General features: G+C 36.4%; 4 protein-coding genes and 2 non-coding genes across 12 annotated transcripts; 4 read left to right on the top strand and 2 right to left on the bottom strand.

The window, feature by feature from the left end:
- Positions 1 to 1,609: 1,609 nt before the first annotated feature.
- On the top strand, positions 1,610 to 1,680 carry TRNAG-GCC (transfer RNA glycine (anticodon GCC)). The gene has a single exon. It is a non-coding gene; the product is annotated as a tRNA-Gly (tRNA).
- Positions 1,681 to 2,716: 1,036 nt separating this feature from the next.
- On the top strand, positions 2,717 to 2,787 carry TRNAG-GCC (transfer RNA glycine (anticodon GCC)). The gene has a single exon. It is a non-coding gene; the product is annotated as a tRNA-Gly (tRNA).
- Positions 2,788 to 2,875: 88 nt separating this feature from the next.
- LOC18606305 (flavin-containing monooxygenase FMO GS-OX-like 4) lies at positions 2,876 to 5,962 on the bottom strand. The gene is made up of 7 exons (XM_007039844.3): positions 5,303 to 5,962; positions 4,621 to 4,691; positions 4,152 to 4,304; positions 3,977 to 4,059; positions 3,704 to 3,839; positions 3,457 to 3,630; positions 2,876 to 3,294 (listed from the first exon to the last, which is right to left on the bottom strand). The coding sequence occupies exons 1-7, from the start codon at positions 5,919 to 5,921 to the stop codon at positions 3,100 to 3,102; spliced, it is 1,431 nt and encodes a 476-aa protein (XP_007039906.3). The 5' UTR covers positions 5,922 to 5,962; the 3' UTR covers positions 2,876 to 3,099.
- Positions 5,963 to 6,794: 832 nt separating this feature from the next.
- On the bottom strand, positions 6,795 to 10,146 carry LOC18606304 (flavin-containing monooxygenase FMO GS-OX-like 4). 3 transcript variants are annotated; one of them, XM_088804876.1, is made up of 7 exons: positions 9,110 to 10,137; positions 8,421 to 8,491; positions 8,021 to 8,173; positions 7,840 to 7,922; positions 7,562 to 7,697; positions 7,298 to 7,471; positions 6,795 to 7,127 (listed from the first exon to the last, which is right to left on the bottom strand). In XM_088804876.1, exons 1-7 carry the CDS (start codon positions 9,711 to 9,713, stop codon positions 6,939 to 6,941), a joined length of 1,410 nt encoding a protein of 469 aa, XP_088661002.1. In that variant the 5' UTR covers positions 9,714 to 10,137; the 3' UTR covers positions 6,795 to 6,938. The 3 variants fall into 3 exon arrangements, with proteins under 3 accessions (XP_088661002.1, XP_088661003.1, XP_088661004.1); XM_088804878.1 differs by having other exon boundaries at positions 6,905 to 7,127; positions 7,219 to 7,471; positions 9,110 to 10,146; XM_088804877.1 differs by lacking the exon at positions 8,421 to 8,491 and having other exon boundaries at positions 9,105 to 10,139.
- A 2,516-nt stretch (positions 10,147 to 12,662) lies between these two features.
- On the top strand, positions 12,663 to 17,630 carry LOC18606303 (uncharacterized). 3 transcript variants are annotated; one of them, XM_088804413.1, is made up of 6 exons: positions 12,663 to 13,069; positions 14,070 to 14,247; positions 14,626 to 14,838; positions 15,187 to 15,333; positions 15,508 to 16,012; positions 16,136 to 17,630. In XM_088804413.1, exons 3-6 carry the CDS (start codon positions 14,728 to 14,730, stop codon positions 17,485 to 17,487), a joined length of 2,115 nt encoding a protein of 704 aa, XP_088660539.1. In that variant the 5' UTR covers positions 12,663 to 13,069; positions 14,070 to 14,247; positions 14,626 to 14,727; the 3' UTR covers positions 17,488 to 17,630. The 3 variants fall into 3 exon arrangements, with proteins under 3 accessions (XP_088660539.1, XP_017973719.2, XP_088660538.1); XM_018118230.2 differs by having other exon boundaries at positions 14,049 to 14,247; XM_088804412.1 differs by lacking the exon at positions 14,070 to 14,247.
- Positions 17,631 to 19,339: 1,709 nt separating this feature from the next.
- Positions 19,340 to 21,686, top strand: LOC18606302 (putative WRKY transcription factor 15). Of its 3 annotated transcripts, none has more exons than XR_001927305.2 (4): positions 19,340 to 20,473; positions 20,662 to 20,787; positions 21,034 to 21,199; positions 21,293 to 21,433. XR_001927305.2 is itself a non-coding variant. In XM_018118576.2 (4 exons), the coding sequence occupies exons 2-4, from the start codon at positions 19,854 to 19,856 to the stop codon at positions 21,441 to 21,443; spliced, it is 897 nt and encodes a 298-aa protein (XP_017974065.2). In that variant the 5' UTR covers positions 19,347 to 19,765; positions 19,831 to 19,853; the 3' UTR covers positions 21,444 to 21,686. The 3 variants fall into 3 exon arrangements, 2 of the variants coding, with proteins under 2 accessions (XP_017974065.2, XP_017974063.2); XM_018118576.2 differs by lacking the exon at positions 21,034 to 21,199 and having other exon boundaries at positions 19,347 to 19,765; positions 19,831 to 20,473; positions 21,293 to 21,686; XM_018118574.2 differs by lacking the exon at positions 21,034 to 21,199 and having other exon boundaries at positions 19,347 to 20,473; positions 21,293 to 21,686.
- Positions 21,687 to 24,755: the final 3,069 nt, after the last annotated feature.

The following is a 24,755-nucleotide window of genomic DNA, read 5'->3' as shown; positions in this document are numbered from 1 at the left end:
TTTTATTACATATAACAATTAATTAGTTGAAATTTGTTATGTAATTATTAAAGTAATAGGTGTTTTATGATTATTTATAATGTTTTAAGATTTATTTTTGAATAAAAGGTAAGAAAAAAATGTATGCCAAAAGGAAAATCACTTGTATTTAGAGTAAGCCACTAAGTTAAACTTTTTAATATTCAAAAGTAAAAATAACTCATAAATCGTGTCATTTGTGCTAAATTACTTTTATTGCTATAAGAGCAAAATAATGTTTCGCTTGATCTAATTATTTTCCTTACTTTCTATTTAACATTAATTCGTGGAGAAACGATAAGAGAGTCGTCAAAAGCCAAGTGTTTTCGACTTCAAAAAGGGGTATTCTCTCTTGATAAAGCGTCAGAAGTCGATTCTTGTAGCTCATTCATGTGAATCAGGGTGAGAAAGAACAATCGTGCTAATCTAATTATGATATGCTTTCTGCATCAGGGAAGGTTCTTTTTTCCAGAGGGCAATTAAGGGTGTATGTAGAGTGTGGATTGGGGTGTTGTTCACTGGATAATTGTATTGGTTAAAGGGTGCACAAAATTGACCATCCCAAAAGGGATGTTTGTTTAATTACGACAAAGCAAAAGTGTGTTCCCTTGATTTGGATGGAAAAAGAATGGTCGTGTGGAACTTGGGTTAGCATAATAGTCTTTAGCTGCTCATTAAAGAAGTCATAACAATGATATCCAGGAATATTTTTTCCTTCAAATGAAAATTTATGCATTCTGTTCCAATAATATTCACCTCTTTTAGCATTTTCCAATTCATTTATATATCTATCTATCAATATTGAACTTCAAAATTTTGGAGCATGATCCAATATTAAAAAGAGTTAATGGGACACTGAAAAAGGCATAGGTTTGTAGGCAAATTTGAAGTTATTAATTTCAAGATTCTTGGTTTATGAATAATAAAAAATGGTTGAATGATTTGGGGTTTTAGTTGTTGACCATGGGCGTTTGAAATTTAGGTGGGGTTCATGTTCACGTATCAATTATATTCCACCAGCTTTGTGCAATTGGGGATGCAGGAATAGCAAAGATGTCAAATCTGAAGGCATTAAGCCTGAGGTTGGATTGGAAAATGGACCCCCCGAAATCAACAAAAAGCAGCAAAAGAAGAAGATAACCTCACGCACCTGACAGTAGACACCATGGAAATTGCAAAGCCAGCCAGCCAGCAAAGTTATACCATTTCCCTTTCTTTATTTATTTTTTTTAAATTTGTTTCTTTCCTCTTTTCCCCCTCCACTTTCTTCTTTCCTATGCATTAAACATGACAATACGGGAAACAATTTTTAGCTTTTTAGCTGTTTGTGCAAATTGCCACTCCTTTTTTTGTTTTCTAGATATTTTCCCTCGGTCAATATATAATTCCTTAACGCCTGCGTCGATTGCCTTCTCACTGCAAATGAGAAGTGAACTATAGAATATGGACAATGATATTGCTATTCTTGCATCTTTAGTCACTCTTCAATCATTGCGTAGCTCTTATTTTTTTTAAAAATCTGAAGTGAGAACAAGGAAATATATTTTATATTCAAACCCCTGGGTTTTAACGGGTCGCCCGACAAGCAAAAGCACCAGTGGTCTAGTGGTAGAATAGTACCCTGCCACGGTACAGACCCGGGTTCGATTCCCGGCTGGTGCAGATGCTTTTTCTTTTCCATCAAACAATAAACAGTGGAATGGAGATTAGTGATGTCGACATCACCAGTGGAGCTCCTACCCAGTTGTCTTCTTTTCTTGTCCTTCTTCAAGGTTATAAACTCTTTTTCTTTTGATAAAGCTGCCGTTTCATTTGCTCATGAGTAGCTACAATCCTACAGGAAAAACAGGGTGTTGATTAATTACGTCGGCATTTTATATCGGTAGAGCCGTAGAGGACATCGGGCACATCTTTAGACTTTAATGCTTTCTACATTCAACCTTTGAATGAACAGACGCAGCGGTTATTGACAGATTAACTATCGATATATGCATGATCTATGATCGAGATTTATATTTGGTTTCTTTTCGACGAAGTCTTCATGGGCTTGTGAAACCAGATGTTGATCAGGCATCATGCAACCTAGTTGTAGTACTCAAACTTCAATAAAAATGTTCAAACAACACATTTGATATGATTGAGTATTTGCCTCCGATGGTAATTGGGTATATTCCATATTCAAAGAGCTGAGCTTTGAATTTTCTGTCTCAATAGATAAAAGTATGCACATTGGACTACAGTCCAAAGAAAATTGACATAAAAGGATATCAGCAACAGATGGCTCTATGTGATGATCATTGCAAACAACAGCAGCATGAAAACTCTCTCCTCTACAACAAGTTCACCTCTGTCAACGATCACCATCTCCGCAATCCCTTGGTTGTGACTCGGAAACTCTCTCGGCTTACTAGACTCACCACATCGAGCCATAAATGGTAATTCAAAAAATTCATGATTTTTTTGAAGAGATTAGTTCATAGCACCATACTCTATTAACGCTCAAAATCATAAATATTTGAGTGATTTTTTTTATAAATATATACCTATATTTTTTTGTTAGTATGACACTATTATATATAATATTACCATTATTATTGTTGTGATTTTAAAAACAAAACATATGCTTGTCAACACAGTTTTTAAAATTGATATATATATATTTAAAAACAAGTTACTAAAAAGAGATAATTACAAAAATGCACCAGTGGTCTAGTGGTAGAATAGTACCCTGCCACGGTACAGACCCGGGTTCGATTCCCGGCTGGTGCATTTGCATTTTGCATCTTTCTTGTATTCACCTCCAGTCAGTGATATAGTCAGCCATTAAAACCTCTAAAAATAATGACTGGGTACAAGCTTACAGAGTGATACTGAGATTATATAGGACTAGGGGCAGTACAATAAACAACTACAATTCACTCTTCTTTTATTTCATTGCAGCCACACGTTAGATCAGTGGTCTGAATTGAATTGAAGAGGATTTATATATACAACACTGTAAATGGCAGTAAAGATTCTGTCATTCTGCAAGGAAGGACGTCCTTTGCCTTTGCTAAGGGATTTGTTTTAACATTTTAATCATTAACTGTCTGATTTTGAGGTGTACTTAACGAAGTCCTCATGGGCTTCCAAAACCAGGTCATGATCTTCCCATTCATCACGGTACGTGTGTGGTCTAAGATGCTTATTCGCAGAAGCTGCAAGGTACATTTGCTTTCTCCATTTTTCAATGCCTTGGCATCCACATTGTGCAGCAAGCCAATTATTATACTCAAACTGCAGAATTCATCAAAATAAATAATCAGAAAGCAATGGAGAGGTACATTAATGATATGTAAGATGAACTCCATGTGACAAACAGGACATATACCGGCACCAAACTCAAGACCAGAAAGATTAGGATAGATTTAAATATGCCCCCTAGCAATACAAATTTACCTGAGATTCACCCATTTTATGAGTGTACCGCTTGGGTACGCCTGAAGCTTCAAGTGTTGAGTAAAAAGCCTTAATATCTTCCATCATCTCCTTCTGTGATGGAAGTGTAATCCGGCCAGACAAAACACCAGCAATCCATTTGCTTTGAAACTCAAACAAGGGGAATGGAGCAATCTAGTAAAAAAGTTACCAATAAGCACTTCTGCTATACGATTGGAAGTTAGATAAGAAAAGAATAGAAATACACCTTCCATGGTATCCCGATAAATGGAAGCCATGGAGCCAAGGCTGGGGAAAACACGTGCTTATACAGTGGCCCAAGACGATTATCATCCACAGTCACAATGCCATTAGTGTCAAGGAAAGGGAAGTGATACTTGTACCTTTAAAAAGGACCAGTGGAAAATTAGAATGCCATTTCTATTATTGCAGTATTTTATGAGTTTTCATTCATCATATAACTGAATACAGGCAAATTCACTCCTAAACCAAAATAACTGCAAAATCAAATGAAGAATACCCAGTGCAGTGCATAATGACATCAGCAAGCACCACTTTCCCATTTTGAAAAACCACAGTGCCATCTTCATGGGCAGCATCTATCTGCACATTGGCAAATATTAGCATTTCGAAAACATATATATCACCTGATCTCATGACAGCCCTGCCATCCTATCTCAGGTAAGTGCTTTTACCATGGAGTGAATCCACAAATTATCATATCCAGGCTGCTTTGTATACGTTTCATGTGCAACTGATCTAGATGCAACATGCACTTCTTTGGCAACTCCAGCTACGTCCCTACAAATGTCAACTGCGCTAGAAGAACTCCCTATTAGAATTACAACCTGTCAAAGGAAAACACTATAGGAGTTTATCAAAAGTAACAGAAACACGGTCAGAAGCAATCACTCAATCAATACCACAACAGAAATAGGTCACTTCCCAACATGATAGAGAGAGCAAGAGGAGCTAACACCAGGAATTATAACATAAGATTGACAAAACATTTGCTAAATATTTTAAGACCTCCTAGGAGTTAAAATTAACAAGATGTAACCCAGAAACTAATATCTAAAAACACAGTGATATCCAAGAAATAACACTCTGAGATGCAGTATTGCAACATTTTAAGATAAGGGAAAGTTAAAACCTGATACATACTTGATCCGTAAAGGACTCAGGAACGCGATAATTGTGGCTATGCATTTGCTTTCCTGGCCATAAATTGATGCCTGGAATAAAATACGGAAGCTGATAAACATCTTTTCCGGCAATGTGAAGCAGGTATTTATTGTTTCTTTTTAATCAATGAATATACATACAAAGATTTCATAATAATATTTCGGCTATCAAAAAATTTACATCCGGAAATGAATGGTAACAGAATCCAAAATAATGATCTTATTGAACTTGTTTCATCAACTACCCCACAAATGAATCTAAATTTCACAAATTTTATTAAGCGAAATTGATGTTTTGAATGAAAGAGAAACAATCAGCTCTCAGTATCACTCACTCTAATGCCTCGCATCTTCCTCTCAATCAAAAACCATCAATTCACCTTCAAATTCCAATCAGTGCCATAGACGAATTCTGTTATAAAGGGTAAAAAGGGAAAGAAGAATCTTGATCTTGAATCAAGACATCCAAAGCAGAAAATACGAACCCCATTAAACCAAGCAGAAATTTTCTTTAGGAAGTAGTTTGATTCTGAATTAGAACAAAAACAGCTAAACCATGACTAAAGCTTCAATTCTAAATAACTAATGAACCTTCCCAAAAACAGAGAAAGTAAACGAATATTCCTTCCAAAAGATAACATTGACAAGCAAGAATGCTTTACCTGGAATTCCGGCAATACGAGGCTCAGTGTGATGTCCATTACAAACAACGACAGCATCGTAAATCTCATCATCCAATTCAACTTCACTTTTATTAATATTATCAATATCAGCGTTATAATGATCGTTGTTTTCATTATTAAAAAAAATTGTCTTTTTGGACCTTACTTTCCATTTCCCATTCTCCAAAATCCAGACTTTAACCACTTCGGTCTCGAATCTCACCATTTCCTTAACCTCAAACTCTCTCGCGAAATCCTTCAAATACATCAACACTTCCCTGTGACCCGGGAACCTCCTAGGATCCCTATTCTCCCCGACTAGTGTTATGAATGGAAAGTCCGTAAACCCCATAACCTCCCTCGGAAGATTAGTCCGAAGAGAACTGTAGAGGCTCGTGTGAACGATCGGTCGGGTGGGGTCGATTCCTAAGGGGTCGGGTTCCACCCGAGGAGTGTAGACCCACGTTCCTCCGACTTCGTTCCCGCGTTCGAATACGACCACCGAGTGGCCCTCTCGGCGGAGCTCCCTCGCCGCCACGAGGCCCGCTGCTCCGGCTCCTACAACCGCCACGTGGCGGGATTTGACTGATGGGAAAGCTGGTGGCATTGCCAGGTTCATAGTTAAAAGTGATTTATAATGATGACGATTGTTCTTATAAATATTTTTTTAATGTGGATTCAGATGCTAGAGTGACAGCTGGTTGTTGTTGGTTCTGAGACTGTCGAATTTACGACCGCTAAGTTGAATTTTCAACATTTGTTTTCACGGGGGGTTTTCGTCCAATCCCACGTGAAAAAAAAGTGCAAAACAACATTTCAGGACAGCGACGGCCTTCCCTGAAATGCAATTCCGTGCTGGATCACGTCTTCGTTAAATTCCCAGCAATTGGTTAACAAATCTCTTCTCTTTAACTTTGAGTTGTACTTTGCTAACTCTTCGTGGTAATTTCAATCACTACTTTCCATTTTGGCTGCTAATATTTGAGTATGTGACCCATTTCACTTCACTTTATTAATTGTTGGTTGTTTTCCTAGCTAAAGGCTTGTAATCTTGTCTTAATAACCAAAATAGCATGACGATGGCGTGGTATTTCGATGCTCTCCTTGGTGATTCTAACATGAACATGATTACACCCGTCATTATCTCATTTGTAACTTAAGTTTCAATAGATTTCAGCATAATATTTAGTTTTGCAAATTGATTGTGAATTATCAATTGTGGAAAAAGATGTTTAGATGGAATATAGATTGACATTACAAAATGAGAAGCTAATAAACCCTAACATGTGGATGTACTAATTTACGAGTGCTTTTTTAGGCTTAATACGAACATTAGCATTTATCTGAAATTAATAGATGTTCGTCATGTCTGAATTAATGAGATATTAAGATCAACTTTTAAAAGTTAACCATTCAATCCATCTTTTTTAAAAATATATAGTATATCATATTTCAATTAAATAATCAATCACATCTAAATAAATAAATTAAATAAAAAAAATTAATGATGACTTCTTTTATTCATCCAAAACCATCAATCTTGGACAAATGAATTATTTTCCATAAGAAAACTTAAGAAATTTTATCTATATTTTATAACAATTTGGATTTGTCCTCGCCTACATACCAGTTATCTTCAGGATTTTGAGGCGTACTTAACAAAGTACTCATGGGCTTCCAAAACCAGGTCATGATCTTCCCATTCATCACGGTGTGTGTCTGGTCGAACAAGCCAGTTTGCAAAAGCTGCATGGAACATTTGCTTTCTCCAGTTTTCAATGACTTGGCATCCACATTGTGCAGCAAGCCAATCACAATACTCGAACTGCAAAATGCATCAAACTAACTTAATTAGAGAAAGCCATGGAGAGGTACATAAATGATATGTAAGATGAACTCCATGGGATAAACAGGACCTATTCCAGCACCAAATTCAAGACCAGAAAAATTAGGATAGAATTCCATAATGAATCTACCCAACAAGACGAATTTTACCCCAGATTCACTCATGTTGTGAGTATACCGCTTTGGTATGCCTGCAGCTTCAAGTGCTGAGTAAAAAGCCTTAATATCTTCCATCATCTCCTTCTGTGATGGAAGGGTAATCCGACCAGACAAAACACCAGCAACCCATTTGCTTTGCAACTCAAAGAAGGGGAATGGAAAAATCTGGTAACAAAGTAACCAAAATAATCACTTCTGCTATGAAGCAGCATAGTGGAAGATTGGAAGTTGGATAAGAAAAGAATAGAAACACACCTTCCATGGTATCCCAATAAATGAAAGCCATGGAGCCAAGGCTGCGGGAAAAACGTGCTTGTACAGTGGCCCAAGACGATTATCGTCCACGGTCACAATGCCATTGGTGTCAAGAAAAGGGAAGTGATACTTGAACCTTTTAAAAAGGACCAGTTGAATATTAGAATGCTTTTACTCTTAGTGCAGTATATTATGAGTTTCATTCATTATATAACTGAATACAGGGGAATCCACTCCTAAATTAAACCAAAATTACTGCAAAATCAAATGACGTATACCCAGTGCAGTGGATAATGACATCAGCAAGCACCACTTTCCCATTTTGGAAAACCACTGTGCCATCTTCATGGGCACTGTCTATCTGCAACATTGGCAAATATTAGCACTTCAAAATCATATATATCCCCTCCATAAATCTCATTGCAGCCCTACCATCCTATCTCGGGTAAGTGCTTTTACCATGGAGTGAAGCCACAAATGATCATATCCAGGCTGCTTTGTATATGTTTCATCTGCAACTGATCTAGATGCAACATGCACTTCTTTGGCAACTCCAGCTATGTCCCGACAAATGTCAACTGCGCTAGAAGAACTCCCTATTACAATTACAACCTGTCAAAGGCAAACATTTGTGTGAGTTTTATCATCAGAAGCAATCACTCAATCAATACCACAACAGAAATATGGTCACTTCCCAACATGAAAGAGAGAGCAAGAGCAGCAAACACCAGGAATTGAAACATTTTAAAAATTAACACGCATGTAATTGGGCAACTAATATCTAAACACACAGCGATATCCAAAAAAATACCACTCTGAGATGCAGTATTGCAAGGGGAAGTTAAAAGCTGATACATACTTGATCCCTAAAGGGCTCGGGAACACGATAATTGTGGCTATGCATTTGCTTTCCAGGCCATAAATTGATGCCTGGAACAAAATAAGGAAGCTAATAAACTTCTTTTTCCAGAAATGTGAAGCAGGTATTCTTTTTCCTTTTCAATCTATGCATAAAATACAAGAATTTCAGAATAATATTTCAGCTATCAAAAAATTTACATCCGAAAACGAATGATAATAGAATCCAAAATAATAATCTTATTCAACTTGTTTGATCAACTAACCCACAAATAAATCTAAATTTCACAAATTTTATTAAGTGAAATTGATGACTTGAATAAAAAAAGAAACAATCAGCTCCAGTATCACTCACTCTAATGACTCGCATCTTCCTCTCAATCAAAAACCATCAATTCATTTTCAAATTCCCATCACTGCCATAGACGAATTCTCTTAGAAAGGGTATAAAGGGAAGGAGGAAGAAGCTCAATCTTGAATCAAAAAGGTCAAAAAACACATCTAAAGCAGAAAATATGAACCTCATTAAACCAAACACGAACGGAGGTAATTTGATTCTGAATTTAAACAAAACAGCTAAACCATGACTACAGCTTCAATTCCAAATAGCTAATCACCCTTCCCAAAATTCGAAAAAGTAGAAGAATGTTTTTTCCAAAAGATAGCAATTAACAAGCAAGAATACCTTACCTGGGATTTCAGCAATACGAGGTTGAGTGTAATGTCCATTACAAACAACGACAGCATCGTAGATCTCATCAACAAATTCAACTTCACTTTTACTATTAATAATATCAATATGATCGTTATTTTCATTATTAAAGAAACTTGTCTTTTTGGACCTCACTTTCCATTTCTCATCATCCAAAATCCCGACTTCAACCACTTCCGTTTCGAATCTCACCATTTCCTCAACCCCAAACTCTCTCGCGAAATCCTTCAAATACATCAACACTTCCCTGTGACCCGGAAACATCCTAGGGTCCCTATTCTCCCCGGCTAAGGTCACGAATGGAAAGTCCATGAACCCCATAACCTCCCTCGGAAGATTGGTCCGAAGAGAACTGTAGAGGCTAGAGTGAACGATCGGTCGAGTGGGGTCGATTCCTAGGGGGTCGGGTTCCACCCGAGAAGTGTAGACCCACGTGCCCCCGACTTCGTTCCCGCGTTCGAATACGACCACCGAGTGGCCCTCTCGGTGCAGCTCCCTCGCCGCCACGAGGCCCGCAGCTCCGGCTCCTACAACCGCCACGTGGCGGGAATTGACTGATGGGGAAGCAGATGACATTGCCATGTTGGTAGTTAAGGCGTTCAGTTTTGCGAGAACCAACGAGGAAAGGATTTACAGTGATGATTGTTCATATAATCTTTTTTTGAATGTGGATTTTGATGATGTAGTCATACCTGGTTGTTGTTGGGTTCTGAGACTGTCGAATTTACAACCGCTAAGTTGAATTTTCAACATTTGTTTTTGCGGTACGGGGGGTTTCGTCCAATACCACGTGAAAAAAAACAAGTGGAAAGCAACATTTCAGGTCAGGGATGGCTGAACGGAAACGCAATTCCGTGCTGGATCACGTCTTCGTGAAATTCCCAGAACAAATCTCGTCTCCTTAGCCTTGGAGAGTATGAAGAGTTCTACTTTACTAACTGTTGTGGTTATTACATTCACTCACTACCTTCCCTTTTGCCTGCTAGAATTCGAGTATGTGACTCACTTCACTTCATTAATTTTGGGATTCAAACACTGATTGAGTATTGAGAATTTTGGGCGAAAGCCCAAAGCCAAAGAGTTGCAACGGGCTTAAAGGCCTGAAGTGAAAGCCTCCTTTCATGTTGCACGATAAATATGATATGCTAAGTCAACGTCTAAACAAATGACTTATTTTCCTAACAAAATTTAAAAAAAAAGGGTCTAAGAAATTTTGAAAATTATTTTATGTTTATAATATATCAATTAAACCAAGTTTTAGAATTAATCGTAATCCTCTGATTTCAATATCACCAATCCATATAATAATATTAGAACGAATTAAATTCCACTATTATTTTACTACAAAAATGTCATTTCTACATCAAAAGTAGGATTATTTCCACAAAGTAATACAAAAAAGGGTCACTTTCATGATACCACTAGCTATTAATTAGATGACTTGGAATGTACCTTTCATTGATCAAACTTTCGGCATTTGATTTAAAACTTTGCTCTTTCGTTTCCAACCTAAAGTTTGGTAATCCTTGATTAATATTGCTTTATATTTAATTAACAACATTGCTTTAAAAGATACTTACAAGTGAAAATTCCATCGGGATTTTTTCCAGAATGTGGAGACAACGCGCTGTTCCTGCGCTTGGCTTATGATCCGGCTCAGCATTCATAAAATGAATTTGGCTTTTTTTTTTTTATGTAATTTTTTTTGGGGGGTTTCCCCAACTTGTTGCATGGATGTACGTGAGCTGTATTGATCGTTGATTTCCGTTTGTGCTTGTAAATCTTCCATCCCAACCGAATTTATTTGTTACCCAAAAAGCCCTTGCACAAAAAAATAAAAAATCAAGAAATATAAATGTCGAATTTATCTTCGAATCGAAATTTGTTAAAAATTGAAAATATTATTCAATTTTTTTAATTAAAAAAATAAAGATAGACATATGCATATGTTTTTCCATAAATCGAAATTGATAACTTGATATAAATTTGACACAAGTATTAAATTCACCCACCATGGGGTCCTGAACATAAATTAAACATTGGTTTCTTTTTGCAAGAATTTGTGGAGAGCAGTTTGTTTGTATAATTTAGTCAGCCAATTTAGTAGGTCATAAAAATTATTGTCCTTTTTCATCTGTACATATTGTTATTGTGTTTGAGATTGTTAGGTACAATCTTTCCCCTTTTCACGCTGAGAACAAATATAAATAACCTCTGCCTCACTCCCTTGTGGTATTTTTTTGGCTACAAAATTTATTTTGGTAGACGTATACAAGACAGTATTATAATGATGGAAATAACTACAATATGCATTTTGGATTGATAGCGGACCCCAAGAGTTGCAGTGATCAAAATGGAAGAGAACCAGTCAGTTAAACTCATTAAAAGAGGCTAAGTTATAGTAGGATGAAAGTTGAGTTTCTGCAGGCTTTGCATTGCATGGTGGAAAGGTGGGAATGAAGAGGGTAGGAGACGTAGAGGATAAAGGCTGTGGGAGTCATTAACTGGTGATGGACCAGAATCAGACAGGTCAGAAATCCCAATAACTGAGGGACAACCTGTTAAAAATCCCAATCAACTTGGTTTGAGAGACACATGGTCCCACTAATTATCTATAATCAACTCTCTCTCTCTCCCCTCTCCACCTCTCACTTTTTCAAGTACAAATCACATATAATTTTTTATATCTAACCAATTTATTCATAGGTAAGAGCAAAAAAAAAAAAAGCTACCAGTCAAGTACATACTTTAATCAAATATGGATAAATTATGATCAGAGATGCTAAAATACAGAAATACTTCTCATTTAGTCTTTATTATTATATGATAATCCAACTTAAACAATGAAGTTTTCAAATATTTAAACTCAATATTATCTTTTGATACAGTACAATTAATGGATTTTTTTAAAAAAATAAAAGGTACCACCAAATTATTTAACTAATTTCTTTTATTTAATACATTTGTAAATTAACACTGTCAAGTGCTGACATAAAATAATCTACAATTAAGAACAGTTGACTTAAGAAACATTACGTAAAATAACTGAATAAAAGGTGGATTTAAGAGTAATTTAGTTACTTGGGAGTAGGGTTCTCTCCACCTGACAGATGTAGAAATGAAAGGAACAACAGATTAGGGTCCAATTTAAAAGTGTAATTTAACTTTGTAAAATGTGTAAGAACTTACAATAATTATAAAATGGTTAATAAGTAGTACGTATTTAAACAGAAAATGGGAATGGGGTAGCTTGGGAGAGTAAGGGAGTGGACCAATGGGGTTTAGAAAAGTTGGAAAAAAGGAGATATTAATAGAGGGACAAAAAGGTCAAAATGAGCAATGGAACATATACTACATAATAAATGGCCTCATCTTTGCTTTTTGCAGTTGAAACTGTCCTACACTCCTGACTGGTCCTCCTAGAAAAGCCAGAAATCTAAAAAAATTAAAAATTAAAATTAAAAAAAAAACCAAAGGAATCCCAAAGATTATGTGAGAGAGAGCAAAAGACAGAAAGTGAATATAAATACCAGAAAAAGAAACAATGATGTGCCACACAAACCACTAAGGAGTAACTCTCTCTTTAGAAAGAGAGAGAAGTAAAGAGAATTTATCTTCTCTTCTCTTTCATTACATTACATCTCTTTTCTTTCTCTTTCAGGGTTTTTTTTTTTTTTTTTTTTTTGTGTTTGTCCCAGGCCCAAAGTGATCTGAATCCTTTTCATCTCTTTTCCCTAACGTATCTTCTCTTACATCCATCGCATTAAGTTTTTGAGCAGTTGGGATTCTTGGGAATTGTTTTTGTTTTGTTTTCTTACTATCTTCATTGTGATCTAGTTAAAACAGTTGGAGTCTTTGGGAGGAACAAGCGGAAAGGGAGGGTTTTTTTTTTTTTTTTTCATCATGGTGGATTGCTTTTTTGGATTATGTGTCTCATGGTAAGTTCTTTCTCCCTTTACATTTCTGGGATTCGGTGGATACATTTAAAGTTTTGTTTCTTTACTCAGTTATGTGTTCTTGTCTTGTTAGTTTTCCTGTCCCTTTGTTTAATGCTTCACGGCTTGCTTTTTTAGAGGTGGGATTTGTTTTAGTAAATGTTGAGGTATTAACAATTATTGGAATTTAACATGAAGTTCTGTTTCTCTTGGTTGATTCTGTTTCTTATATATTCATAATCAAGTGTCCAAGTAGGTTTTTTTTTTTGTTATTTATGCATAAAATCTAAACAAAATGTGGTTTTCATTGTTTCTGTAATATGTTAAAATTTTCCCATAAATTCTACCAAGTATCATCTGCATGGTTTAATCATGCACCAGATAAGGGGAAAACAATAGTTATTTCTAAATGAAGGGGGTAAAAAATCTTCTTATGTTAAATATCTGCAGACCTTTTACATCCTTTGAGCTATGTAAGAGCTGAGTTCAATGGCGTCTTGGGTGATCCCAAATTGAACTACCTTAGCAGCTTTCTCTAATATTCAACTGACTCGTCCATGTTTGATCAGTCAGAGTGTTGTATGTGATTGTAAGAAGTAACTTCAATCACCCAAGTCTGTAGATTTTCTACATTCTCATGGTGCGGTCTCTGTGTTTCAGCTAGCCTATTTTTCTCCCCAACTAAAAGGTTATTGTTGGAATTATTTTCTAGGGAATGGCATCTTAGCTGCTATCGAGCTGGTAGACATGATCAAGATAGAAAAGTATCCTATGGATGAAGCTTAGTTGAGCCTTTTATCTATCTTATAATGCAAGATTTCAATTTTATTAAATGTATGAATTAAATATATAATTCTGGGGGATGCCATTATACCATATAATGAGGTAACACATCCAACTGTTCAATGGGAAACAACTGGGAAAATGTAATATTGATATGTGGTGCTAAAGTTGGTCATTTATTCTTCATTTATATACACAGATCTTTTCGCCATGTCTTCAGATTCTCTGCTTCACAGAGCGGAATGGTGGAATTTTTTCAACATAAACAAGCCTAGGGTCCATGTCAATGAGAAAAAGAGTTGATATTACCTATTATTGGCACTTCAGCTTGGCTTCTGTTAGTAAATAATACTAAATTTTCCAATTACAACTCATATTGATCAACAAGTCTTCATGTGGTAAGAAATATTTATAATGTTAAACTGTTCTATAGCCAAGTATGTCAGTAGATAGAATTACAGCAAAAATCTTGCAATGACTATGATCAGTTTGGTATTTTCTATTTAAACTTTTAGTTGTGTAAATGGTATTATTTGTCAGCAAGGAGTTGTCTTAGTTAAATGCTAGTAATGAATTTGTGGAAGTTTTTCAATGTTTATCTGATAGTTGTGACAACAGGAATTTTCTGGGACACATTTCTTACAAGGAAAGACAAATTTTTCCTAGATTGGTTGCCTTATTGTCTATATTATTTGTTTCCCAGATTGGCGGCCTTATTGATTATTAGTGATACTGCACTATCTTATAACAATCATTTCTCTGTGGAAACTGTGCAGGAATGGAAAGCAAAGGGTGAAACATCATTTCAAGACTCAGCTATTTGAGGATGCAAGATCTGATATCTAGTGATCTATTTGTTCAATTCTTATGAGGAAAAAATGTTGATGCTTGGAGATTTTGATTTAAATTCAATGCAAGGATACACTGATTCCCTTAAAGATATTTTTAAGCAGACAATGCTCAATCAAGAGATCGTATTCAGAAAGCAGGTACAAGGATATCTTTGTGTCACGGTACATGTTAGTTGGCTACGTTTTTCTGTTCAGAATTGGCATATAGACTGCTTGGGATATGATGTATACAGACAATTTTCCTTTGATGGGTCAAGCCTATGGCCATCTCTGGTGTGGAAAGTTTTGGCTTGAAGTTTGGATTCTTTATCTATGTTATTGTGCTCAAACTGGATGAGTTCATGTGATTTTAGAGTTATACTTTAATATATTGCTGTTACTGGAGGGGGGACTTTGAGGCCATGCATATCAAAATCTGTTGCATGAAGGGATCATGACTCTCCCCCAACTTTAGATGCTTATCTTTCTTGCTGTTGCTTTTTTCAGGTCCATGAACTCCATCGTCTCTATATTGTTCAGAAGACTCTGATGAAGGATCTTGCTCCCTTGGAGCATGAGAAGTACAATTCATGGAAGGCAAAAGCACAATCTCTGCCACAAGAAACCAGACTTCCCTCAAATTCAGTTCCCATGGTAATTGAAGCTATAGTCTTTTGAAATGTTAGAAAGATGAGAAGTCTATTTGAGAGTTTGTTGCTTTTTTGCATGCATTAATCATGACTTTTCATCTTTTGGAAAGTGCCTCTGTTCTGTGTACAGGATGGGTTGACTGATCAAATACCTTTTCTCTTAAAAAATGTTGTTCAGGTGGGCTCAACTGTATCTTTAAGTCAGGAGTTGTTAGAAGGGTGGAAGGGAAAATACCATAAGTTTCCCCAAAGGTCTTTTGATCTTCAACTTCTACCTGATCAATATATTAGTCGTAATGATAACAATCTTCCACATAAAGGAAAGGACGGGGAACATTTAAAAGAAACTGTGGACTTAAATTCTCTCCATGGTGGTGACTTCTCAGTTCCACTGGAGTTGAGGCTTTCCCTAAGCCTTGGTGTGGCCAACAGGACAAAGGAAGATAAAAACAGAAGTTGGTATGACAAGAAAACTAATACCTTCCCTGAAATTGTCATTGATTTGGAAGAATCTACTGAGAAGCCCTCAGAATCTGGAGGAAAGCATGATTCGCAAGTTACTATCACATCTGATCCAATCACTTCAAGAAGCATGAAGAAAGATCCATCTCATAAGATTGCAGAGAGTAGCTCCTTTGATGGTGATAGCAAATGTGTCCAAGACTGGAACTATTCTGGTCAAGGTACTGATGATTTCTTCACATTAGAAGCAGCCTTTTTGTAGGAATAATGTTGGTCTCTGTTCTTGTTCAATTCAAGCATATGCTTAAGTATCATAATTTAGCTTTTCTTTATCCCATCTACAGGATTAAAACGCCATGAAAATTTGCCATACGAAAATATTTTTATCAGGAAGAGGAAGTTCATTTCATATGGAGTGGGACATGTGGACCTCAATGAAGTTCAGCTTGATGATTTGTCTTGTCACTCAGATGATGCCATAGTCACCCATCCTTTGACAACTAGCTCATCAGCTGATTTCAGTGGACTGGTTAGCAGGAGTGAGGACCCCTTGTGTCCAACCACATTTTGGAGAAAAGAAATTAAGGAGTTCCCGAATGATGCTTTTGAGATGCTTCAACAAGATGATGGTGTAAATCTTGCTTTGATGAATTCCAATAACAAAGATAGGAGAACAGAGTTTCAAGTCAGAAATTCTGAACTCAATGGAAGGAACGAATGTGAAAAAAGCCTCATTAGTCCTGCATATGTTTCCAGGCCCCAAATAAACCTTTCTGAAGACTTTGGCAGCCTCAGTGAAAACACCAAGCTTGGAACGGATGAGCTGATGCTGGAACTACAAAATTGTCCTGGTCATGGTCCAAAACCTGCATATTTAGTTGCTAGACAAGTGGGCTGTGAGAAGACTGAAGCAGGGGACACTCTGTTGTTATGTTCTGATCAAATCCAATTTACAATTGAAGATGAACATCCTGACAAGTCTCCTGCTTCAGGGAAGTCTAGCTGCATTTCAGATAATGATTCAAGAACTGTAAGGACTGTGCAATCCGGAATTGAACCCCACAATTCAAATCTTCCTGCTTCTGATCAGTTTTCAGGAACCCATGGAGGATCTCATACTGCAGAAATTTTATCAGGTGAGCAGGATCAAAGATCTTCTGACAGTAATGAAATAAAACATGATTGCTACAATAAAATTGAAGAATCAGCTGAAGTGGATGATTTGATCCAAATAGCGGCTGAATCACTTATCCATATCTCCTTGGAGAATTCATCTTGCTATCAGGAATCTTCAACCCAGACAGGATCCAATGAGTTGGATAATGAGGACAAGGAGCAGCCGCAGTGTTCCTCTGATTCTTTTGAGTTAATGACTCTGAAACTGACAGAAAGCAGTGCTGATGACTTTTCTGTATCATCAAAGCCATTTGAAGTGAGTGACTCAGAGAGAAAAGATTTTGGTATCAAGTTGAGAAGAGGAAGGAGACTGAAGGATTTTCAGAGGGACATACTTCCAGGTCTTGCATCTCTTTCTAGACATGAAATTCGTGAAGACATAAACATTCTTGAGGGAGTTTTAAGATCAAGGGAATACAGGAAAATGAGAGCTAAGATGGCTAATGGAGAGAGTTGGTGCACACCAGTGAGAAGCAGACGGTCAAGACTCAATTATGTTGGAAGAAAAACTTTTAGATGATATTCAAGTTGGACTTCGAAACTTCATCAGATTTTAACATAAAAGTATTGTGTAAGCCAATATCTTTTAACTGCAAATAATCTTTAAGCTCATTCATTGATCTAGAGATATTTAACTATGTTCTGAGATATGATTTGACCCTACGCTTTAGTGATATTAAGCTATGTTCTGAAATATGATTTAGGAAGAAATAACTAGACTACAAAATGTTGACCATGGAAAATTTGTTTGAAAAGGTGCCAGTGTTTTTCACTTTAGCGGACGGTTATAGGGCTCTATATATGTATAGGACTGGATCATCTGTAAAGAAACCTTACTAGTGAGGCAAATGCTCTATGAACATGTATTTCCAAGATACTTCCTGAGATTAAAAAATTGAAACTCGAGTATCATTAACAGATTTCTCAATGTTACTGTCTTGGGCAGGATGTAATGGGAGCGTTAATGCTAAAAATTTATCTCTGACGGATTTTATCAAAGAGCTAAGAAATTCAGTCTGAAGTGCCAAATGTGCAAGACGACTGCAAATAAAACATGAATGGCCTTCTAATCTCCAATGCGTGTCTTGCCATTAGCTGACCAGTCTGAAGACCTTGTCAAGCTGTAAAGAGAAAAAGCAGCCTTGCCACTGGGAATTTAGGACGTCCCAGCAAAGGGTGATACCTCGGTCTAAGAAGTAGAAATTTCGCTTCTTTTGTAATGGTAGCCTTCATTTCGTTGGTAATACCCAAACTAATATGTGCTGACCGCTGAGGATGTCAAATTTATTGTTATAAGTGGGCTCCTTTTTTTAAGCTTGAACATATATATATGTATCTCTAAATCAAATCATTCCTTCTTTGAAGGTATTGGCTGAATGTTGGGGGCACATTTAATATGCCTCTTGGGCTCCTCCAACCATGATGATCAGCACTGGAATCTGATGGAGAGTCCCTTCTTTTATTGGCCCCATGCATAATGTTGAGAATAGCAGTGAGGGAATGATCCAAGAAATACATTCCTCATGACCATCTTACATTATAGGTAGCATATGTAAGAGAGGATTGGTCTATCAGTATGATTTCTTTGGCAAGAAAAATAAACAATGGAATCATTGAAGGAGTGGAAGCGAAGCCACTAATCGAACACCCTTTAGGAACAAGCATGCTTCAATCATGGCCCCAAAACGGATAAATACCACTGGTCCAAGTCCCCTTGAGTGAGAGAGACTTCTTGTAATGTTGGTTGGTTGGCCTGGTTTAGTGGATTAGATTCAAGGGCAAGTGGAATAACGCCACATGCTGCCAAAATTCTTCACCTAAATCTTTGAATCTGTGTGTCATCTTCTGTACTTGTACATACCCCACAACCCACAAATATAATGCTATTTTCAATAATGATAAATATGAAAAAGTCAGGGATCATATTATCTGTTTCTTTCTTTATTTGCATTGATTTTCCCTAATATCATTCCAATCTGAATTTTGATATTATAAATTTCTCAACATCTTTTGCTTATTTATTATTTAACAAAACCATGACAAGTGACTGAATTGTTTCTAACTCATTCAGTTCCTTGCAAGATATATATATATATATATTGTTAATTATATGAAAAGGGTTTTCATGTGAAAATAGGGTAATTAAAATGGAGCAATGCTTCAAAAAGAACACTCATAATATTCTGTGATATAAAACCTTTGGCACTAGCAGGCAGTGTACCTTAAGATTCTCCTCTCTGAACTATTTCTTTTTCTTCATCTTTGAGTCATGATGAAGCAGGAAATTGACTACAATTTTGAATAAGCATTACGCAAAGCCGGCAAGGAGCAAGCTGAGCGTGCAATTGTACAGACCCTTGCTTCTGCTTTTCCAATTTTCTTATCTGTTTGCATCTTCATCTCTCTCCATCAGTCTTTTTTTTTTAATTTGTTGCTAATTTTGAGACTTCTAAGGTGTGCATTGGCCAAAAAGAAAGGTGTGTTATGGTTGGAGTATTGTGTAACCCAAGCCACCGTTGACTATATGGGCAGCAAGTTAGATGTGATCGGTTGTGTACTTCAAAAAATTATCTTCTCATGAAGTTGGTTTTCTGTACTTGGCTCATTTAATTAGTACAAAATTAACACAGGATTTATCTATTGGTGGTTTCTGGTACATAGGTTTTATCAAAAACTTAGTCTAAATCTCTAGACTTTGCTATTTTTATATGATGAGTTATACGGGCAGGGGTTTTATCATTAAGTTGGAGGTTGTCCGGTTCTTGGTGTAAATTCTCTTTGCCTTAGCGCTTTGTCAGGTATATCCAGATATCATTTAGATCTCTGTTATTGGTGCGTATAGTAATTTGGCAAATCATGACAGAAGCTTCAGGCGTTTGTGTTTCGATGACCCCAAGGTGGGATTCCAAAGTTCATGAAGTTGCTCAGAGCAGTTTCAGACGCGCCAATCACCTCTTTAGTTGCATTTCTGATCAAAGTCAAAAGAGAAGCATTCAAGAAGTAAGTCTTATGGCTCAAGATGCAGTAAATGGATTCAGAAAATTGCTTACCCTCCTTGATGGATCAAGAGGATCAGACTGCAAGAGGATCAGAAAGGGTCCTTTGCCAAAATCCCATAAAGTAAAACCAATTGAATTTATGGATAGCCCCAATTTTGCACCTCAAAGTTCTAATTACAAATCAAGTCAACCGCATATTCCCAGACAATCAGTCTCTCCGCAGACTAATCAATCAAATACTGGTTTGATTCCCAGAAATGTGGTGGTTTTGCCAAATTCGATCATGGGGTTGCATCAGTCTTCAATACTGCCAAGCATATCTATGTTTCGTTTAGATGCACGAAGCAACATGGACAAGAAGACAATTCCCCAGTCATCATCAGAAATCCTGGTTTCTCAGGATGAGTCTTGCTTGTTTCCATCCAAGAGAAAGGTTGGGACGGAGAGTGAAGAAGCTAGTACAAAATGTGCAGCCTCGACTGGTGGATGTCACTGCTCAAAGGGAAGGTAAATCCTCATTTCAATTTCTCTTGTGACATAATAAGTTGTCAAAAGTCTGAAATCTCCGTATGTTTAACATTTATAATCTGATAGCTATTTGGTAAGTTGTATCTACTGATTTATATATCCTTGGGGCTGAGGATGAATTGGTTCTGCTTCTTTTATTTTTGCTTTCTTCTTTTCTGTTCCTGCAGGAAACTGAGAATAAAGAAAACTGTTCGAGTTCCAGCTGTAAGCAATAAATTATCTGATATACCTCCAGATGATTATTCTTGGAGGAAATATGGACAGAAACCCATTAAAGGATCTCCATATCCTAGGTATGAACCTATGAATATATCACTTTTTTTCATTCCAAGCGAGTTATCAGTCGATCATGATATTAAATGACACTAAACCCTGTCATTCCTAAGAATGAGGGCTCAAAACCACAACTCGGCTCGAATTATCATATTACTATTATTTATATAAGTTCATCTCTTCTGGATCTGATATGTTACCAATTGCATTTGATAATATATTCAGTTTAGTCAACAGATTTAGTTCTAAATTTGGAAAATAAACAGACATTCCATGGTTTGGAGGTCCTAATATGCGGTAGCATCAACAACTTTAGCCACCAGCAAATGGCTGTATTCACGTAAAACATGGAACAGCTTCTTCTCACTAGAGAATGTTAGAGAGCTTTTACTCGGCATCTCAATTACTTAATGCAATTGCCATGGTTCCCCTGTAAGATCTAAGTAATACTGAAGAGATAGAGAGCTTCTGCATTCTGATATTACTAATCCTGACTGACATGTTTTCCGTGATTTGTTTTGGAAGGAGCTATTACAAATGCAGCAGCATGAGGGGATGCCCTGCTAGAAAGCACGTGGAACGATGTTTGGAGGATCCAACCATGTTAGTTGTGACTTATGAAGGAGATCATAAACACTCGAGGATTACATTTCAACCATCCAATGTGATGGTTTAAGGTCAGAAGCTGAATCAATCCAAGGAACTTCCACGCCAATATTCCCAAGCTAGATGTGCTTCTGCCTGTGTTAGGAAATTCCTTAGGATTTTGTTTCTCTGTTTTTCAAGGAGAGAATCCTGTTTTCCCTTGTGAATGTTCATAAACTACTGCAGTTTCAAGTCTCTGTCTCTTCCTTCGGTGTAAGGGTAACTTCCACAAATGAGTTGAAAGAACAATCATCGTACATATTTCAGTTAAAAATGTTCATTCAGTTTTTTAAGAACTGTCCCTGAGAGATGAGCACTTTGTATGGGGAATTAAGTTCTAAGATAGTGCCACTTCATCTTAAATCAAGGAAATTTCAAAAGAAATGTTAGCATAAGTTGATTATTGCATCATCATTCGTAACAAAACCCCGCTCCGGCCTATATTTGATCCTCTCAAGATCAGAAAATGATTGTCTTCCATCATTTGCCTTCTCTGGGTTAATTGACCATTGAGTTCTTGTTGAAGAAAGAAACTATGGTTCCAGCCTTGCATAACATGGTCCTGAAGCATGTTCTTTAGTATTCTTACATTCCAATGAAGTCGAAAGCAGAAATTTCTAATCCATTATGACCCACAAACGAATCAAGTTCTTGGTAAACTTCCTTTAATGCTCTTGCAATGGTAATACAAATTAACAATTTCTCATATTATATATCCCAAAAAAAAAAAGGAAAATCTTCTCCCAATTTAGTCAGCAGAAACATATAAAGGGAAAAGTCTTGTACGGCATGGAAATGCAATGGCCATGGCCTCTCCCCGCTAAAGACCAAAGTCCAACTTCATCCAAGAACTCTCAGGGCCGAGGGCTCTCCCTTAAAGAACCAATGGCCGACCATTACTAATTCTGAACACAAACATTTCCGAGATGGGCTTAAAGCTGGGGCAGATAAAATGGAGCAACATGTTTATTTGTCCAAGTGAAAGTGTGAGATTGAAAGAGTTATTTACTTGCTCTCTTTAGGAGATGGGCCTTCATTTGCATCTCAAAGAAATGCTTTCCTTTGTTCTTGCTTCAACATTTCCAGATAAATATATTGAAGGGTACAAGTGATTTGTTTGCCCGACTGATTACACTCACATTGGATACTCTTCTTTTTGCTTGAAGAAATCTATGACTTGAAAAAATCTTTTAATTGAATTGTTTAAGATCTCCTGGTCATGAAAATTCTACTTGGGATCATGAAGGTCCATCAAACAAATATGATTTGTCAAGTATGGGCTGACCTGACCTTATCATATGATGGATGGGCTCCCTAATCTTTTGATGCATGAGTGGAATATTATGAGTAGAACAAGCGGAGGTGTTGTATAAAGTTGGGCACTATCATCTGTTGTTTCTTCTCAGCCACTAATGATGCCTAAGCTTCCTTGGGTGGTAGGCCCACAATATCATAAGTCTTTGATCTTTTTATGGCCAAGGAAATTTTTTTTTTCCAAGGCTAGAAAATGGTAACACAAAAAACGTAATTAAAACCATGATTATCTTTTGAAAGTACCTCTTTTTCTTAATGAATAATCATCAAAGACATTAAGTTATGGGAGAGAACTTAGTTGATTAGTCTTTACTTAATTATGTCAAGGTAGAAACCTAAGCAAATTGTATGGAAAAAAATGCAACCAATAAACATAAAAAAATTATTAAATAAGCTCTTTTTATCACGTAAATTTACCAAATCAAAATGAGATATTCCGGTAAATTAATCATCTTAATAATTTACTTAATCATGGATGAATAAATCCAAGCAATAATAACAACTTCTCAAATTTGATTTGTTGATTCTCATGCATATATGTTGTGGTGAGAATTTTCTCTGTTAAAAAGGAGTTGGGTAAAAGTTTAGTTGCTACGATCTTTATTTCCCTTGATCAAGTTCTTGGGAGACGGTTTCAGCAAAGAATTTGTTGTGAGTGGAGACAGCATTTCTTGACCAATTAATAATTCAATGTTAGAATACTAATTAACCAACACCAATTAATTACTGGGAAATCAACTACTGTATGTATTTTCCTACTAACAATCACATATCCCCATGAACTCTTCAAATCAACTTTTACATTTCAAGATTATCATACTTTACCAAAAAAGAAATAGTACTAATACTAGTACATCTCAATGCCATTAACAGAAATAATAATAAAAAAAATGGATTAGCTATGCATGTGTGACAATATTCTTTATTAAGCACAAGACAAGATAACCCATAGATAAAAATTTATCAATGATTGAGTGAATCACGGAACATTCTTATGATGTACAATTGAAAAGAGAAAAAAAGAATAAACAAGACAGTATAATAAGTCAAAGCCAAAAGAATAATCAATTAACCTTAGTGTGATACGTGTCCAAAACAACATAATTTGAGTGGTTAATCATGCACCAAAAAGCTTCAGTACATTTATTAAAGATCATTCTATTAGTTGTATTGTCCACATTTGTCTGACTGCCCAAGGGAAAAATAAATAAATAATTATTGTAGAATTCTGATCAATGGGGATTTCTTCAGTTTGGGGTTCTGCAGTTTTCTGCAAGTAGGCCTGCACAAGGCAGCAAGGTAACTGAACCTCTGCTTGTCCTATCCATGCATTTGCCTTGCAAGTTTGAGTTGGCACCTGCTCAGTTTGACTCGGTTTGGTTGTTTCCAGAGTACCAAAGACATAATGGTTTCTTTTCAATTTCTGCCGCTTCCATTCCACTGCTTCCTTTCAGGTCTTTGGGTTGGAGACAGACAACCCAAACTTTTTCATTGGCTAAATGAAAGAAATATCTTTCTTGAAAGCCATGTTTGCAAGATCGTTGTAAATGCTTCTTGTTTAATTAATTAATAGAGGTAGAGGTACAGGTAGAGGTAGAGGTTGAGGGAGTACTTTAAGAGATAAAATGTGATCGTGACGATACCAATTAAGTCCATGTGAAGCTCTGTACAAAATCTGAAATCAGATCTCTCGAGTGCTATCATCTTCCAAACACGAGATCAAACTATACTCAGATTGTGAACACATTTAACTTAAACTTAGTCACGTCCCCACTTTCAAAATGAGAGGCTGTTATAAGTTTAAAGTTGCTATCTGGAGATCCTGCAAATCACTTGGATTATATATCCAATTTGATCATAGTAAAACTGAACATGAGGAACGTCTAAAGCTGACAACGTAGTATGAATCTTGTTTTGGGAAGAATCAAAATAAGACAAGCTTGGATTGGAAATCTTTTTGTGTCCGAAAGGGACAACGGAGAGGTCTAAGGCAGCAAGCAAATTAGAGACCACTGTCGATGAGCTATCC

Source organism: Theobroma cacao, chromosome 3, assembly GCF_053813885.1.
Source record: "Theobroma cacao isolate CCN51 chromosome 3, ASM5381388v1, whole genome shotgun sequence".
Taxonomy (NCBI): domain Eukaryota; kingdom Viridiplantae; phylum Streptophyta; class Magnoliopsida; order Malvales; family Malvaceae; genus Theobroma; species Theobroma cacao.
Note: the sequence above shows the minus strand (reverse complement) of the source record. Positions and strands in the feature narration are given on the sequence as shown.